General features: G+C 52.5%; 1 protein-coding gene across 1 annotated transcript; it reads left to right on the forward strand.

The window, feature by feature from the left end:
- Positions 1-319: 319 nt before the first annotated feature.
- Positions 320-18,777, forward strand: pdik1l (PDLIM1 interacting kinase 1 like). The gene is made up of 3 exons (XM_079259227.1): positions 320-398; positions 12,020-12,315; positions 17,769-18,777. Exons 2-3 carry the CDS (start codon positions 12,031-12,033, stop codon positions 18,492-18,494), a joined length of 1,011 nt encoding a protein of 336 aa, XP_079115353.1. The 5' UTR covers positions 320-398; positions 12,020-12,030; the 3' UTR covers positions 18,495-18,777.
- The last annotated feature ends 267 nt before the right edge of the window (positions 18,778-19,044 follow it).

Consider the following 19,044-nt stretch of genomic DNA (forward strand, 5'->3'; position numbering starts at 1 on the left):
ACTACAACTACAATAACCACTACCACTAACAATAATAAACATGTTCTCTTACTACAAATGGTCTGTTTTATATGTCTGTCTCATAGGCCTGTCTGTCTGTCTGTCTGTCTGTCTTATAGGTCTGTCTGTCTGTCTGTCTTATAGGTCTGTCTGTCTGTATGTCTGTCTGTCTGTCTTATAGGTCTGTCTGTCTGGTTTCGAGCGAGTGTGATGTATTTTATTTTGAAATGCAACCGGAAGTTGTCCTGTCACGCCACCCGCCGTGCCGCGTGCTCGGCAGCTGCACGCTCTCACGTCGTGTTTATGACCAACCTGGTCGGCCTGAGCGGAACGTGAGGTAATGGCTGCCAAGGAGAGTGAGGAAGACAACAAATGAACCCGCGAGAAGCGACGGAAAGGTGAGCCGGCAGAGATGACAGCTGCCGCGGTGTGTGTCCTCCATTGTCCTGCCTGGCTGGCGGTGTGTGTGTGTGTGTGTGTGTGTGTGTGTGTGTGTGTGTGTGTGTGTGTGTGTGTGTGTGTGTTAAGCCTGGATTTCTTCATAGCCCACACACCGACCCACACGCGCAGGACAATAACCTGTCAGTACCTGGAGCCGATCGCGCGTGCCTCCGTGCCTCGCTGTGAGAGCCCCGTTAAAAGCAGCCGGGCTGGCTCCTGGTTCCGGGCTGGCTCCTGGTTCCGGGCTGGCTCCTGGTTCCAGGCTGGTTCCTGGTTCCGGGCTGGCTCCTGGTTCCAGGCTGGTTCCTGGTTCCGGGGTGGTTCCTGGTTCCGGGCGGACTGTTGCTGGTCTGAGCTGAGGTGGCGCGAGCTGGGCTCTTTGTTAGCTGGTGATTAGCTGCCGTTAGCCAGCCATCAACATCGTTAGCTGTCTCCATTAGTCTCCATTAGCTTCAGTTAGCTGTCCAGACCACAGGGCTGCTAGCTTCATAGCCAGTCACGCGCATGGATGTCAAACTAGCTCCGTGTTGGACAACTGATTGGTCCCTGCTGATATCACCATCTGGCCCTGGATATGATACTGATGGCGACATCTGGCCCTGGATGTGATACTGACGGCGACATCTGGCCCTGGATGTGATACTGATGGCGACATCTGGCCCTGGATGTGATACTGATGGCGACATCTGGCCCTGGATGTGATACTGATGGCGACATCTGGCCCTGGATGTGATACTGACGGCGACATCTGGCCCTGGATGCGATACTGACGGCGACATCTGGCCCTGGATGCGATACTGACGGCGACATCTGGCCCTGGATGCGATACTGACGGCGACATCTGGCCCTGGATGCGATACTGACGGCGACATCTGGCCCTGGATGCGATACTGACGGTGACATCTGGCCCTGGATGCGATACTGATGGCGACATCTGGCCCTGGATGTGATACTGATGGCGACATCTGGCCCTGGATGTGATACTGACGGCGACATCTGGCCCTGGATGCGATACTGACGGCGACATCTGGCCCTGGATGCGATACTGATGGCGACATCTGGCCCTGGACGCGATACTGATGGCGACATCTGGCCCTGGATGCGATACTGACGGCGACATCTGGCCCTGGATGCGATACTGACGGCGACATCTGGCCCTGGATGCGATACTGACGGCGACATCTGGCCCTGGATGCGATACTGACGGCGACATCTGGCCCTGGATGCGATACTGACGGCGACATCTGGCCCTGGATGCGATACTGACGGCGACATCTGGCCCTGGATGCGATACTGACGGCGACATCTGGCCCTGGATGCGATACTGACGGCGACATCTGGCCCTGGATGCGATACTGACGGCGACATCTGGCCCTGGATGTGATACTGATGGTGAAATCTGGTCCTGGATGCGATACTGATATCACCATCTGGCCCCAGATGCGATACTGATATCACCATCTGGCCCCAGATGCGATACTGATATCACCATCTGGCCCCAGATGCGATACTGACGGCGACATCTGGACCTGGATGCGATAATGATATCAACATCTGGCCCCGGATGCGATACTGATATCAACATCTGGCCCCGGATGTGATACTGATATTAACATCTGGCCCTGGATGTGATACTGACGGCGACATCTGGCCCTGGATGTGATACTGATATCACCATCTGGCCCTGGATGTGATACTGACGGCGACATCTGGCCCTGGATGCGATACTGACGGCGACATCTGGCCCTGGATGCGATACTGACGGCGACATCTGGCCCTGGATGCGATACTGACGGCGACATCTGGCCCCGGATGCGATACTGACGGCGACATCTGGCCCCGGATGCGATACTGACGGCGACATCTGGCCCCGGATGCGATACTGACGGCGACATCTGGCCCCGGATGCGATACTGACGGCGACATCTGGCCCCGGATGCGATACTGACGGCGACATCTGGCCCCGGATGCGATACTGACGGCGACATCTGGCCCCGGATGTGATACTGACGGCGACATCTGGCCCTGGATGTGATACTGACGGCGACATCTGGCCCTGGATGTGATACTGATATCAACATCTGGCCCCGGATGTGATACTGATATCAACATCTGGCCCCGGATGTGATACTGATATCAACATCTGGCCCTGGATGTGATACTGATATCAACATCTGGCCCTGGATGTGATACTGATATCAACATCTGGCCCCGGATGTGATACTGATATCAACATCTGGCCCTGGATGCGATACTGATATCAACATCTGGCCCTGGATGCGATACTGACGGCGACATCTGGCCCTGGATGCGATACTGACGGCGACATCTGGCCCTGGATGCGACACTGACGGCGACATCTGGCCCCGGATGCGATACTGACGGCGACATCTGGCCCCGGATGCGATACTGACGGCGACATCTGGCCCCGGATGCGATACTGACGGCGACATCTGGCCCCGGATGCGATACTGACGGCGACATCTGGCCCCGGATGCGATACTGACGGCGACATCTGGCCCCGGATGCGATACTGACGGCGACATCTGGCCCCGGATGCGATACTGACGGCGACATCTGGCCCCGGATGCGATACTGACGGCGACATCTGGCCCCGGATGCGATACTGACGGCGACATCTGGCCCCGGATGCGATACTGACGGCGACATCTGGCCCCGGATGCGATACTGACGGCGACATCTGGCCCCGGATGCGATACTGACGGCGACATCTGGCCCCGGATGCGATACTGACGGCGACATCTGGCCCCGGATGCGATACTGACGGCGACATCTGGCCCCGGATGCGATACTGACGGCGACATCTGGCCCCGGATGCGATACTGACGGCGACATCTGGCCCCGGATGCGATACTGACGGCGACATCTGGCCCCGGATGTGATACTGATATCAACATCTGGCCCCGGATGCTATAATGATATTAACATCTGGCCCCGGATGCTATAATGATATTAACATCTGGCCCTGGATGTGATACTGATATCAACATCTGGCCCTGGATGTGATACTGATATCAACATCTGGCCCTGGATGTGATACTGATATCAACATCTGGCCCTGGATGTGATACTGATATCAACATCTGGCCCTGGATGTGATACTGATATCAACATCTGGCCCTGGATGTGATACTGATATCAACATCTGGCCCTGGATGTGATACTGATATCAACATCTGGCCCTGGATGTGATACTGATATCAACATCTGGCCCCGGATGTGATACTGATATCAACATCTGGCCCCGGATGTGATACTGACGGCGACATCTGGCCCTGGATGTGATACTGATATCAACATCTGGCCCTGGATGTGATACTGATATCAACATCTGGCCCCGGATGTGATACTGATATCAACATCTGGCCCCGGATGTGATACTGATATCAACATCTGGCCCTGGATGTGATACTGATATCAACATCTGGCCCTGGATGTGATACTGATATCAACATCTGGCCCCGGATGTGATACTGATATCAACATCTTGCCCCGGATGTGATACTGATATCAACATCTTGCCCCGGATGCGATACTGACGGCGACATCTGGCCCCGGATGCGATACTGACGGCGACATCTGGCCCTGGATGCGATACTGACGGCGACATCTGGCCCTGGATGTGATACTAATATCAACATCTGGCCCCGGATGCGATACTGACGGCGACATCTGGCCCCGGATGCGATACTGACGGCGACATCTGGCCCCGGATGCGATACTGACGGCGACATCTAGCACTGGATGCGATACTGACGGCGACATCTGGCCCTGGATGTGATACTGATATCAACATCTGGCCCCGGATGCGATACTGACGGCGACATCTGGCCCCGGATGCGATACTGATATCAACATCTGGCCCTGGATGCGATACTGACGGCGACATCTGGCCCTGGATGCGATACTGACGGCGACATCTGGCCCTGGATGCGATACTGACGGCGACATCTGGCCCTGGATGCGATACTGACGGCGACATCTGGCCCTGGGTGCGATACTGACGGTGACATCTGGCCCTGGATGTGATACTGATATCAACATCTGGCCCCAGATGCGATACTGACGGCGACATCTGGCCCTGGATGTGATACTGACGGCGACATCTGGCCCTGGATGTGATACTGATATCAACATCTGGCCGCGGATGCGATACTGACGGCGACATCTGGCCCCGGATGTGATACTGACGGCGACATCTGGCCCTGGATGTGATACTGATATCAACATCTGGCCCCGGATGCGATACTAACGGCGACATCTGGCCCCGGATGCGATATTGACGGCGACATCTGGCCCCGGATGTGATACTGACGGCGACATCTGGCCCCGGATGCGATACCGACGGCGACATCTGGCCCCGGATGCGATACCGACGGCGACATCTGGCCCCGGATGCGATACCGACGGCGACATCTGGCCCCGGATGCGATACCGACGGCGACATCTGGCCCCGGATGCGATACCGACGGCGACATCTGGCCCCGGATGCGATACCGACGGCGACATCTGGCCCCGGATGCGATACCGACGGCGACATCTGGCCCCGGATGCGATACCGACGGCGACATCTGGCCCCGGATGCGATACCGACGGCGACATCTGGCCCCGGATGCGATACCGACGGCGACATCTGGCCCCGGATGCGATACCGACGGCGACATCTGGCCCCGGATGCGATACCGACGGCGACATCTGGCCCCGGATGCGATACTGACGGCGACATCTGGCCCCGGATGCGATACTGACGGCGACATCTGGCCCCGGATGCGATACTGACGGCGACATCTGGCCCCGGATGCGATACTGACGGCGACATCTGGCCCCGGATGCGATACTGACGGCGACATCTGGCCCCGGATGCGATACTGACGGCGACATCTGGCCCCGGATGCGATACTGACGGCAACATCTGGCCCCGGATGCGATACTGATATTAACATCTGGCCCTGGATGCGATACTGACGGCGACATCTGGCCCCGGATGCGATACTGACGGCGACATCTGGCCCCGGATGCGATACTGACGGCGACATCTGGCCCTGGATGTGATACTGACGGCGACATCTGGCCCTGGATGTGATACTGACGGCGACATCTGGCCCCGGATGCGAAACTGATATTAACATCTTGCCCTGGATGTGATACTGATATCAACATCTGGCCCTGGATGTGATACTGATATCAACATCTGGCCCTGGATGTGATACTGATATCAACATCTGGCCCTGGATGTGATACTGACATCAACATCTGGCCCTGGATGTGATACTGATATCAACATCTGGCCCTGGATGTGATACTGATATCAACATCTGGCCCTGGATGTGATACTGATATCAACATCTGGCCCTGGATGTGATACTGATATCAACATCTGGCCCTGGATGTGATACTGATATCAACATCTGGCCCCGGATGCGATACCGACGGCGACATCTGGCCCCGGATGCGATACCGACGGCGACATCTGGCCCCGGATGCGATACCGACGGCGACATCTGGCCCCGGATGCGATACCGACGGCGACATCTGGCCCCGGATGCGATACCGACGGCGACATCTGGCCCCGGATGCGATACTGACGGCGACATCTGGCCCCGGATGCGATACTGACGGCGACATCTGGCCCCGGATGCGATACTGACGGCGACATCTGGCCCCGGATGCGATACTGACGGCGACATCTGGCCCCGGATGCGATACTGACGGCGACATCTGGCCCTGGATGCGATACTGACGGCAACATCTGGCCCCGGATGCGATACTGATATTAACATCTGGCCCTGGATGCGATACTGACGGCGACATCTGGCCCCGGATGCGATACTGACGGCGACATCTGGCCCCGGATGCGATACTGACGGCGACATCTGGCCCCGGATGCGATACTGACGGCGACATCTGGCCCTGGATGTGATACTGACGGCGACATCTGGCCCCGGATGCGAAACTGATATTAACATCTTGCCCTGGATGTGATACTGATATCAACATCTGGCCCTGGATGTGATACTGATATCAACATCTGGCCCTGGATGTGATACTGATATCAACATCTGGCCCTGGATGTGATACTGACATCAACATCTGGCCCTGGATGTGATACTGATATCAACATCTGGCCCCGGATGTGATACTGACGGCGACATCTGGCCCTGGATGCGATACTGACGGCGACATCTGGCCCTGGATGCGATACTGATATCAACATCTTGCCCTGGATGTGATACTGATTATCAACATCTTGCCCTGGATGTGATACTGACGGCGACATCTGGCCCTGGATGTGATACTGACGGCGACATCTGGCCCTGGATGTGATACTGACGGCGACATCTGGCCCTGGATGCGATACTGACGGCGACATCTGGCCCTGGATGCGATACTGACGGCAACATCTGGCCCCGGATGCGATACTGATATTAACATCTGGCCCCGGATGCGATACTGACGGCGACATCTGGCCCCGGATGCGATACTGATATTAACATCTGGCCCTGGATGCGATACTGACGGCGACATCTGGCCCCGGATGCGATACTGACGGCGACATCTGGCCCCGGATGCGATACTGACGGCGACATCTGGCCCTGGATGTGATACTGACGGCGACATCTGGCCCTGGATGTGATACTGACGGCGACATCTGGCCCCGGATGCGAAACTGATATTAACATCTTGCCCTGGATGTGATACTGATATCAACATCTGGCCCTGGATGTGATACTGATATCAACATCTGGCCCTGGATGTGATACTGATATCAACATCTGGCCCTGGATGTGATACTGATATCAACATCTGGCCCCGGATGTGATACTGACGGCGACATCTGGCCCTGGATGCGATACTGACGGCGACATCTTGCCCTGGATGTGATACTGACGGCGACATCTGGCCCTGGATGTGATACTGATATCAACATCTTGCCCTGGATGCGATACTGACGGCGACATCTGGCCCTGGATGCGATACTGATATCAACATCTTGCCCTGGATGCGATACTGATATCAACATCTTGCCCTGGATGTGATACTGACGGCGACATCTGGCCCTGGATGCGATACTGACGGCGACATCTGGCCCTGGATGCGATACTGACGGCGACATCTGGCCCTGGATGCGATACTGACGGTGACATCTGGCCCTGGATGTGATACTGACGGCGACATCTGGCCCCGGATGTGATACTGACGGCGACATCTGGCCCCGGATGTGATACTGACGGCGACATCTGGCCCCGGATGCGATACTGATATCAACATCTGGCCCCGGATGCGATACTGATATCAACATCTGGCCCTGGATGCGATACTGACGGTGACATCTGGCCCTGGATGTGATACTGACGGCGACATCTGGCCCCGGATGTGATACTGATATCAACATCTGGCCCCGGATGCGATACTGATATCAACATCTGGACCTGGATGTGATACTGACAGCGACATCTGGACCTGGATGTGATACTGATGGCGACATCTGGCCCTGGATGTGATACTGATGGCGACATCTGGCCCTGGATGCGATACTGATGGCGACATCTGGCCCTGGATGCGATACTGACGGCGACATCTGGCCCTGGATGCGATACTGACGGCGACATCTGGCCCCGGATGCGATACTGACGGCGACATCTGGCCCTGGATGCGATACTGACAGCGACATCTGGACCTGGATGTGATACTGACGGCGACATCTGGCCCTGGATGTGATACTGATGGCGACATCTGGCCCCGGATGCGATACTGACGGCGACATCTGGCCCTGGATGTGATACTGACGGCGACATCTGGCCCCGGATGCGATACTGACGGCGACATCTGGCCCTGGATGCGATACTGACGGCGACATCTGGCCCTGGATGCGATACTGACGGCGACATCTGGCCCTGGATGCGATACTGACAGCGACATCTGGACCTGGATGTGATACTGACGGCGACATCTGGCCCTGGATGTGATACTGACAGCGACATCTGGACCTGGATGTGATACTGTAACATTCCTTTCCAGTGGAAGTTTCCTGGTGCTTCGTTAGAGGCTGTGTGCATGCAGGCAGGTGTGGAAGACCATCAACCCGTTACTGACCTCTGGTAGCTGCTAACTCCCTCTGCGGGGTGAAACCTGAACCCATAGACCAGCATGTGGCATGTCTGGTACTAGTTTCTCTTATGGTGTCCCTAAATATGTCAGGAGAATGTTTATATCTAGATTTTATGTAGTTTGTAAGTATGTTTATATGTAGTTATAAGTTGAATTTAATCTTTTAATTCCAGGATTTCCAGCAGCAAGTAGCTGATCTGGTCTTGCATAAAATAACCAGTGACGGTCAAGTAGATTTAACACTCCAAGATTTTACTGATAATTTATTTCTAATGTAATAATGGCCACCGTGATGAGGATTAGACTTCCTCTGTTCTCAGGATGGATCTTTATGCTACTTTTGTGGCAGCTTTTGGTTGTTTATGTTATGTTTTGACCATGTCATGTTAGCTTGTCAGCATGTTGCATTCATATATGTAATGCTGCAGACTGTACCCATGGCGATGTGGCTTTAAACCCATCTGTGACGTAACATGAGGATCCTGTAACAGACACCTGGTGTGAGATGTGGCCTTACTTCATCGCAGTTTGGAGCATGTGGTTTTACAGCAACCGTAGATGAGTTTCACTGCAGGACTCTTCTGTATGCTTCTTGTCGTTGTCACACACTTGTGTGTAAAATGAATGAGTGCTGGTTGGATGTGGACTCTTAAAGAGATCTTCAGCTTCCAGTATCACACTCATGGGCTTTAATAAGGTCTGATTACTGTCTTCCAACAAAATCCATTCTTCACATCATCATGAGAATCTCCCGTAATATACTATAATACATGCCAAGGAAAATCATAGTGTTCTACTGGGCTGCACTAACACCAGTTAAATCCCAGTGCTGTGGAAAACCTCCTGCCTTGTTCCAGTGCCTAAAAAAACACAACCAGCTGAACCAAGTGACTACAGACCAGTTGCCCTGACATCTCACATCATGAAAGTCCTGGAGAGACTCTTACTGGCTCACCTCAACAAGCAAGTAAACACCTTTCAGGACCCATTCCAGTTTGCATATCGTAATGGACTTGGGGTTGAAGATGCCATCATATACCTGCTCCAGAGAGCACACTCTCATCTGGACCATTCAGGCAGCACTCTGAGGGTCATGTTCTTTCATTTCTCAGTGCTTTTAATACCATTCAGCCTGCTTTGTTATGTGAGAAGCTCCATAAATTCCAGGTGGATACCTCCACAACCACCTGGATCTATGACTACCTCACAAACAGACCCCAGTTTGTGAGACTGAAAGGTTGTGTGTCTGAGATGGAGGTCAGCAGCACTGGTGCACCACAAGGAACTGTACTCTGGCCATTCCTCTTCACTCTGTACACCTCAGACTTCCAGTACAACTCTGAGTCCTGTCATCTGCAGAAATACTCTGATGACTCTGCAGTTGTGGGGTGTATCAGGGATGGACAAGAAGCAGAGTACAGAGAACTGGTCAGTCAGTTTGTTAAATGGTGCGGTGACAATCATCTCATATTAAATAGCAGCAAAACAAAAGAGATGATTGTTGACTTCAGGAGGAAGAAGAATAAACAAAGCACTGTTTCCATCCTGGGAGAGGAGGTGGAGGTGGTGGAGGAATACAAGTATCTTGGAGTTCAGCTGGACAACAAACTGGACTGGAAATGCAACACTGACTACATCTACAAGAAAGGTCAGAGCAGACTGTACTTCTTAAGGAAGCTGAGATGGTTTAACGTCTGCACCAAGATGTTGCATATCTTCTATAAGTCTGTTGTGGAGAGTGCAGTCAGCTTTGCAGCATCTGCTGGGGTAGTAGCATCAGAACCAGAGACTTGAAGAGAATCAACAAACTGATCCAGAAAGCTGCTTCTGTGCTTGGAGTAACTCTGGAGCCGCTGGAGCTGATTGTCCAAAGAAGAATGCTGCACAAGCTGATGAAGATGATGGAGGATTCTTCACACCCTCTCCACAACACAGTGATGAAACAACAAAGTGTGTTCAGTGAGAGGCTTCTTCAGGTCCCATGTAAGACTGAAAGATACAGAAGATCATTCCTGCCAGCAGCCATCAGCCTCCGGAACAAGACCTCCTCTAGTTATTTATTATCTTCTACAATATTCAATTTCCCTTTGGGGATTAATAAAGTATTTTTCATTTCATTTCATCCGGAGAAGACCTGTATGGAGGAGTAGGCTAAAATCCCTCCTGCAGTGTGTAAACCTGGTGAGAAACTACGTCATTGCAGACAAAGGCTACTGTACCAAGCATTGAATTTCTCAGGAGTTCAAATATTTATTAGCAGCGATAACATATGAATAAATTATTAGAAAATTCTTACAATCTGATTTACATTGTGATGCTGCAGGTTTAGCGGTATGGCAGTGAAAACACCCCCCCCCCCCAAACAGCTGTTTGTGGCATTAATGTGATCTCCAATAGGGTCATGATGATGCGATGTGATTGGCTGCACGGTGGCGTCATGGTCAGCCCTGTGGCCTCACAACAAGAAGGTTGCTGGTTCGAGTCCCTTCTGGGGGGAGGCTCACACAGTGCGTGTGTTCTCTCTAGGTATGATGGTCTGGGTGTACCTGCCTCTGGACTCCAGCTTCCCCGTTACCCTTAGCTGGACTAAATACTGACTAGTAGAAGAAGAAAACTCTGTTTCCTCCACCTGCCAGTTAAACATGGAGACCAAACTATGGCTGTTTTGGGTTTTTATTGTGTCTTATGCAAGTATACTGCAGAAATCCACTGCAACAATGGACGCAGTATGAACACCAGACGAGGCAGAGGACCCTTAACGCCATCGCTATGGATTTAGCTGAACTGGAGCCCGCTCCGCGCCTGAAGTGCTTTCTGCAGAGATGCTACATGGTAGCTCAGCTCTGTCTTACAGTTTTCCTTCTTCCACTTTCGGCATGTTTTAACATTTTTTTGTCTGGATCCAAACTTTCCTTCATTCTGCAGCTTTTGTCTGTTCATTCATCACTTAGTTGTCATCAAACCGCTGAGTGGCATCTCCGGCAGGTCATACCGGATAGCTCATACCTTAAACAATGTGGGGATTATGAGAATTTTAATCAGCTAGTTTTGGTAATCGATTGAATTGAATGATTGGATTGAAAGTTGCAGCCCTTCCTGTCGCATATGGACGGATGAATTCGTGTGCTTCTATGTGGTCTTCGTTTTAACGCTGCTGCCCTTTTGCTTCCAATAGAAGTTTCCAGACGACCCTCCAGTCTTTGTTCATTTCAGCATATGTTTGTTGTTTTTCTGAAGTTTTCCAGGATTAAAGTCGGTTTAACGCCTGTGAGCCTTCCTCTGATCAGCTAACAGAAATGACTAATTCGTTCAATCAGAACTTACTGTGTGGCGTTTCGGCTTCAGCCAGAGTCCCTGGGTCCCGTCGGGCACCTTGGACCGGTCGCGTCCGGCAGAAGCTGGCCAGTCAGACGGCTGCAGATCAACGTGTCTTTGTCTGTCTCCCCAGTGAGGACTAGAATGGTAAGCAGCCAGCCGAAGTACGAGCTAATCCAGGAGGTGGGGCGCGGCAGCTACGGCGTAGTCTATGAAGCAGTGGTGAGGCGGACAGGGGCCCGTGTGGCGGTGAAGAAGATCCGCTGCCACTCTCCTGAGAATGTGGAGCTGGCCCTGCGGGAGTTCTGGGCTCTGAGCAGCATCCAAAGCCAGCATCCCAACGTCATCCACCTGGAGGAGTGTATCCTGCAGCGGGACGAGCTGGCCCAGAGGATGAGCCACGGGTCCAGCTCCCCGCTCTACCTCGAGGTAAGGAGCAGAGAACCATCATGTAAAGTCAGACACGAAGCGACAGACAGCAGCACAATGCTTCCTTTGTGTCAGAGAACACACCGGCTTGCTGCTGCCAGATAATCTGATTACCTCATCTGTTGCATCCGAAATAATCGTTCAGAGAATCATTCTTCTTTTGTGGTAATGCTTGGGAAGAAGTAAGAACCAGGAAGGGGATGCAGAGCGTTGAAAGAGCAGCTGGACGTGCCGTGCAGGCAGGAACCTGGTTTCACCATTTACCGCCTGCCGTTGATCCAATGTCAAACAAAGCACGTCTGCTTCGTACTTTTTATTTATTTTGGTTAAATTGTCCGAGTGAAACAAGTCAAACATGACTCTGAAAACAAGCAGGACCTGTTTTGTCCCGTGATTAGAAATAAAAATAATTTTATATCCAGATTTATTTATTTGTCTGCTGTGTGGGAAAGAAATCTTCGTTACCAACGCCACAAGAGAGAGGTGTTAACATCCTCAGGCCTCTGTAGGGAAACAAGGCAGATAATCATCAGGAGCACCTACAAGAAAGCAACATTCAGAAAACATGAGAAACATGGCGGGTTTTTTTTTTGGTTTTTTTTTAGGTTTTATTCATTTCAAATGATCCCAACAGAGAGAAGGTGACGTAGTAACTCTGTAGCAGAGCAGAGGGCCATGTCGTCAGTCACGTGCACTTCCTACATTTACCTAAATCAAATGCAGACAGCAGTCTCATCTAGCACGTGTTTTATATGATAAAGATCATACTCAACATTATCACAGATGACTTTTTTTCTTTCTGTGATAATAAATAAAAATGGAAAAGTTGGAACTGAAAAACAAGCCTAAGCTCACATGTATCCGTTTATCTGTCCAGTATCTGGACAGATCCAGACATGTATCAGTTTATCTGTCCAGTATCTGGACAGATCCAGACATGTGACGGCGTTTCTGTTCACCTCTCTGAGCTTCGCCTTCAGCCGCCTGCTGCTCTGCAACACACTCGCCACATCAGCTGTGTGCACATCGCAGGTCGGACCCCTGCAGCAGGTTATCGGCAGCAGACCTCCACACAGAACGCTGTGCCCCCCTCCTCAGCAGATCTGCGTGGTGTTCCGGCTTTTTGCCTGTTCCATAATGTCAGTTTTGAGGTGAATTCTCTCAGCGCCATCAGCCGACCAGCCTGCAGCATCACTCGCATCATTCTCCACTTGGGATCATCAAACTCAGGAGCATCCACTCTACAGTTGTCCAGGAATTAGTTTTAACCTCTGCTCTCAGCTCTAAGCATCCCTCCGGAACATTCCCGCTGCTTAGCCAGCACCTCAGCGAGGTGGTTGGTCTGCAGGGAAAACCCAGAGAAGAAGAGGGGCAGGTAGAAGATGACACCGAATAAAAAGCCGCCAGAGAAGATTCAGAAGAACAGAAAACCTTCTGGTCAGACGGTGGGAACCACTTCATGACGGTACGTTACTGACCGCTGTCAGAATGAACCCTGAACTCTGCGCTGCCCCCTAGTGACCTAAAAAACATGGCGACACATGGAAGTGTGAGGACGGAGATGTTTGAACCGGACGTCTTTATTTCTGTATGCGAAGGAGCAGCGATGGACCGTCGAGTCTGACCCCGTGGCTCTGGTAGGGACGCTCCAGGTGCATCCAGATAAACCGCCCCACAGTTTCTGCAACTGTTTTTTTCTCCTCTGTGGCCAGACTGCATCAGTCAGAACCTGCTCCGAGAACCGGCATGTCACTTCAGTTCCCCCTCCTGATGGACCCATGTCTGCAGCAGGAAGTAGTAGCATGCTGCAGGTTGTGTGTAAATCACGCAGCAGCCGGTTCATGGAGACGTTGAGGCTTTGGCGCGGCTGTCTGTCGTGTGAACGTCATGCGTTCTCATGAGAAGGAAGTTCTGCATCTTTCTAGACGTTTATTTAAACCTGCATCTGATCCAGAAACTGAGCAGCGTTCAGGACCGTTTCTTCCTCCTGACGCGACGTAGACTCACTCACCACAGTTTTCTGACACAATATTCAGCAGAAATCTGAAGAAAAAGTTTAATGGTAGTTAATTGTTATAAATCTGTTAAAGCTGGTAAAAAGCCTGAGTGGTGGTTTGTTGCAGCTCGTATTTCTGAAAACATGAACATGAAACTTCTTCCTGCTGCAGTCATGTCAGTCCAGTTGAACCAGTTTTAAACTGAACCAGAATGAAGGTTGCATCACGATCACATGTAGCTGCGTCTTTATAAATGCACGTGTTCCAGCTCATTGAAACTGTCGGCATGCGGCGTAACCTGCTGTTATGCAGCCGGAAACGTCTCTGCAGGTCAGTTACGGGTTCACGTGGCGCTCCGCAGGGCAGCGGCGCGGCAGTACTCCCCTGTGATGCGTTAAACCTGGAGGCAAACTTCAACACAACGCTGTATGGGGAGGGACAGTACGCGATTTATTCCATGTAACACGTTCCCAGCTACAGGGATGTGTATACGTTAAAACACAAAATGTTGTTATAATAATAAATATAGATAAATGAAACACAGAAATGCAGCTGTAAAGTCGGCAGGACTCGCTTTAGGAAGACGGAGCAGTCCGCCCCGCTAAAGTGTCCGGGTTGTAAACAGTAAACAACAGTGCTAGCAGGAAGCTAACAGCTAGCAGGAAGCTAGTAGGTAGCTACAGAAAAAACTAACAGCTTGCAGGAAGCTAGCAGCAAGCTAGCAGGACGCTAACAGCTAGCAGGAAGCTAGCAGGACACTAACAGCTAGCAGGAAGCTAGCAGCAAGCTAGCAGGACGCTAACAGCTAGTAGCAAGCTAGCAGCAGGCTAGTAGGTAGCTACCAGGAAGCTAGCAGCTAGCTGGCAGGAAGCTAGCAGTTAGCTTGCAAGGAATCTAGCAGTTAGCTGGCAGGAAGCTAGCAGTTAGCTTGCAGCAAGCTAGCAGTTAGCTGGCATGAAGCTAGCAGTTAGCTGGCATGAAGCTAGCAGTTAGCTTGCAGGAAGCTAGCAGTTAGCTGGCAGTAAGCTAGCAGTTAGCTGGCAGGAAGGTATCAGTTAGCTTGCAGGAAGGTATCAGTTAGCTGGCAGGAAGGTATCAGTTAGCTTGCAGGAAGCTAGCAGTTAGCTGGCAGGAAGCTAGCAGTTAGCTGGCAGGAAGCTAGCAGTTAGCTTGCAGGAAGGTATCAGTTAGCTGGCAGGAAGGTATCAGTTAGCTGGCAGGAAGGTATCAGTTAGCTGGCATGAAGCTAGCAGTTAGCTAGCATGAAGCTAGCAGTTAGCTTGCAGGAAGCTAGCAGTTAGCTTGCAAGGAAGCTAGCAGTTAGCTTGCAAGGAACCTAGCAGTTAGCTGGCAGGAAGCTAGCAGTTAGCTGGCATGAAGCTAGCAGTTAGCTTGCAGGAAGCTAGCAGTTAGCTAGCAGGAAGCTAGCAGTTAGCTGGCAGTAAGCTAGCAGTTAGCTGGCAGGAAGGTATCAGTTAGCTGGCATGAAGCTAGCAGTTAGCTTGCAGGAAGGTATCAGTTAGCTTGCAGGAAGGTATCAGTTAGCTGGCAGGAAGCTAGCAGTTAGCTGGCAGGAAGCTAGCAGTTAGCTTGCAGGAAGCTAGCAGTTAGCTGGCATGAAGCTAGCAGTTAGCTAGCAGGAAGCTAGCAGTTAGCTTGAAGGAAGCTAGCAGTTAGCTTGCAAGGAACCTAGCAGTTAGCTTGCAAGGAACCTAGCAGTTAGCTGACAGCAAGCTAGCAGTTAGCTGGCAGGAAGCTAGCAGTTAGCTGGCATGAAGCTAGCAGTTAGCTTGCAGGAAGCTAGCAGTTAGCTGGCAGTAAGCTAGCAGTTAGCTGGCAGGAAGGTATCAGTTAGCTGGCATGAAGCTAGCAGTTAGCTGGCAGGAAGCTAGCAGTTAGCTGGCAGGAAGCTAGCAGTTAGCTGGCAGGAAGGTAACAGCTACTGAGCGTGAGATTTCCTCGCCGGGTCTGAAGGCAGCGTCTGGAAACATTCTGGTTTTTATGGACGTGAAACGAGACGTGGACGAGACTTCCTGCAGATGGAGGCTGTTTAAAATAAAACCTAACGGTAAAACTACAAACATGCCGGCAGCTCCTTTCAACCCAGTTAGAGGAACTGGTTGCTCCAAACTGGTGCTGAAAGGGTTTTCCTGGAGATTCACAGTAAATAGGTTTGATAAGTTGGTTTTTCTGTGATGGACTGGCGAGCTGTCCAGGATGTACCCCGCCTTTCAGGCTGCTGGGATAGGCTCCAGCTTCCCCGCCTCCTGTCAGGACTAAGCGGTTAGGATGAGGAATGGATGAATCCAGACACCTGCTGCTGCTGCTGGATGTTTTCTCTCCTTCAGACCTTCTCTCCTGGAGATGGTTGTGGGTGAGAATCCCAGTAAATACTCAGACCAGCAACCTGATTTCTTCCGTTTAGACTTTGCTTTGGTTCCTGAACCCTGAAGCGAACCGATGACTCCTGGAAAAGAGGGAAACTTGTGTTTGACATGGCGCCGGCGTTGGCGGCGTGCAGCACATGCCGCTGCAGGTGAAGGACGTGACGACGTGGCTGATCTGTGATGAAGCTCTCTGCTGGTTTCTGGTTGCTGCTGCGTCGTCTGTCATGGGGAGGGGATGCTGGTGAGGGGGGGGGGGGGGGGGGCTCCTCTCTGCAGCCTGTCATGTTGCAGAGCCTCCCTGCTGCGTGACGGCCGGCTCGCAGCTTGATCATCTCCTTTGAACAGCTCGCCGGCTCATTGTCAGTCTGTTTTCTGCAGCGCCAGCGTTGGACACTTTCCCAGAATGCCTTTGTTCCTTTTGTCCACCGCTTCGAGGTTTTCCAGTACAGCAGAACGAATCATAATGGGACAGAGTCATCTGACCGTAGCGACTATGGGATCTTTCCACGGGTAGCGGCCTCACAGTCGTTTGCTTATAGCAAGGTTTCCATGGTTACGCACATTCAGGAAAACGGAGCGTTTACATGACAAATTTTAAAATCACAAACTTGATTTGTTCCGGTAAGCTGCTGTATCACCCCCCCCCCCCCCCCCCCCACCGGCTAGCAGTGCGTTAGCTGTTACCACCAGAACCGCCAATGTTTCACTGCAAAGTTGTTCATTTTCATCCATTTTTTAGATCAAAATGTATAAAAAGTGAAGTAGAAAGGAAGTCGATGTCCAGACACGGAACGGCTCATTAGACACGGGATGAACTCCCAGACTGGGATGAAAATAATCAACCTGCTTTGGTTATTTTAGGACAAAACAGCATAAATGAAGTTTCAGAGCTCATTTTAGATTTTTAGTTTTGATGAAAGTTGCAGAAAATGTCATTTTTCTGGTGAACAGAGTCCCGTCCTGCAGCCGGCGGGGAAGACGGCCGCTAGCTAGCCGGTCGCGTTGCTGTCCCCGTCTGATCCAGGCGGCGCCGTTTCTAACCCCTTCTCTCCGTCTGTTTGCACTGCAGCTGGTGGAGACGTCTCTGAAGGGCGAGATCTCTTTCGACCCCTGCTGTGCCTACTACTTGTGGTTCGTCATGGACTTCTGTGACGGCGGCGACATGAACGCCTACCTGCTGTCCCGTAAGCCCAGCCGCAAGACAAACACCAGCTTCATGCTGCAGCTGGGCAGCGCTCTGGCCTTCCTGCACCGCAACCAGATCATACACCGCGACCTCAAACCGGACAACATCCTCATCTCGCAGGTGTGCTCCGAGCCCACCCTCAAAGTGGCCGACTTCGGCCTGAGCAAAGTCTGCTCCACCTCCGGGCTCAACCCCGAAGAGCCGGCCAGCGTCAACAAGTGCTTCCTGTCCACGGCCTGCGGAACCGACTTCTACATGGCCCCGGAGGTGTGGGAGGGCCACTACACGGCCAAGGCGGACATCTTCGCCCTGGGGGTGATCATCTGGGCCATGGTGGAGCGCATCACCTTTGTGGACGTGGAGACTCAGAAGGAGCTGCTGGGGAGCTACGTGCAGCAGGGCTCGGAGATCGTTCCTCTGGGGGAGGCGCTGTTGGAGAACCCAAAGATGGAGCTGCTGATCCCTGCCAGGAAGAAGAGCATGAACAGCCACATGAAGCAGCTGATCAGGGAGATGCTGTCGGCCAACCCTCAGGAAAGGCCCGACGCCTTTGAACTGGAGCTCAGACTGGTGCGCATCGCGTGCAGAGAGCTGGACTGGGACACGTGATGGAGGGACACATGGACACCACTCATCAGCTGCTGATCTTCATCTAATGAGGATTGTTTGTAATTAACTAGAATAGAAACTGTGTCCGTGTCGACTTCATCCACTGTCCAAGCACACGCAGCCTGCTGTCAGCGGAGTCTTTATATTAAAGGAGAGAGGTGCTGCTTCGTCTCAGGCCGATCCCTTCCTCCTCACGCCCGGACAAACCCCGCCCCCAACGCAAGGCGGCTTGTTCTCACGCCCGGACAAACCCCGCCCCCAACGCAAGGCGGCTTGTTCTCACGCTCGGACAAACCCCGCCCCCATCGCAAGGCGGCTTGTTCTCACACCCGGACAAACCCCGCCCCCATCGCAAGGCGGCTTGTTCTCACACCCGGACAAACCCCGCCCCCATCGCAAGGCAGCTTGTTCTCACGCCCGGACAAACCCCGCCCCCAACGCAAGGCGGCTTGTTCTCACACCCGGACAAACCCCGCCCCCATCGCAAGGCGGCTTGTTCTCACACCCGGACAAACCCCGCCCCCATCGCAAGGCAGCTTGTTCTCACGCC

This window comes from Telmatherina bonti, assembly GCF_933228915.1.
Source record: "Telmatherina bonti genome assembly, chromosome: 19".
NCBI lineage: Eukaryota > Metazoa > Chordata > Actinopteri > Atheriniformes > Telmatherinidae > Telmatherina > Telmatherina bonti.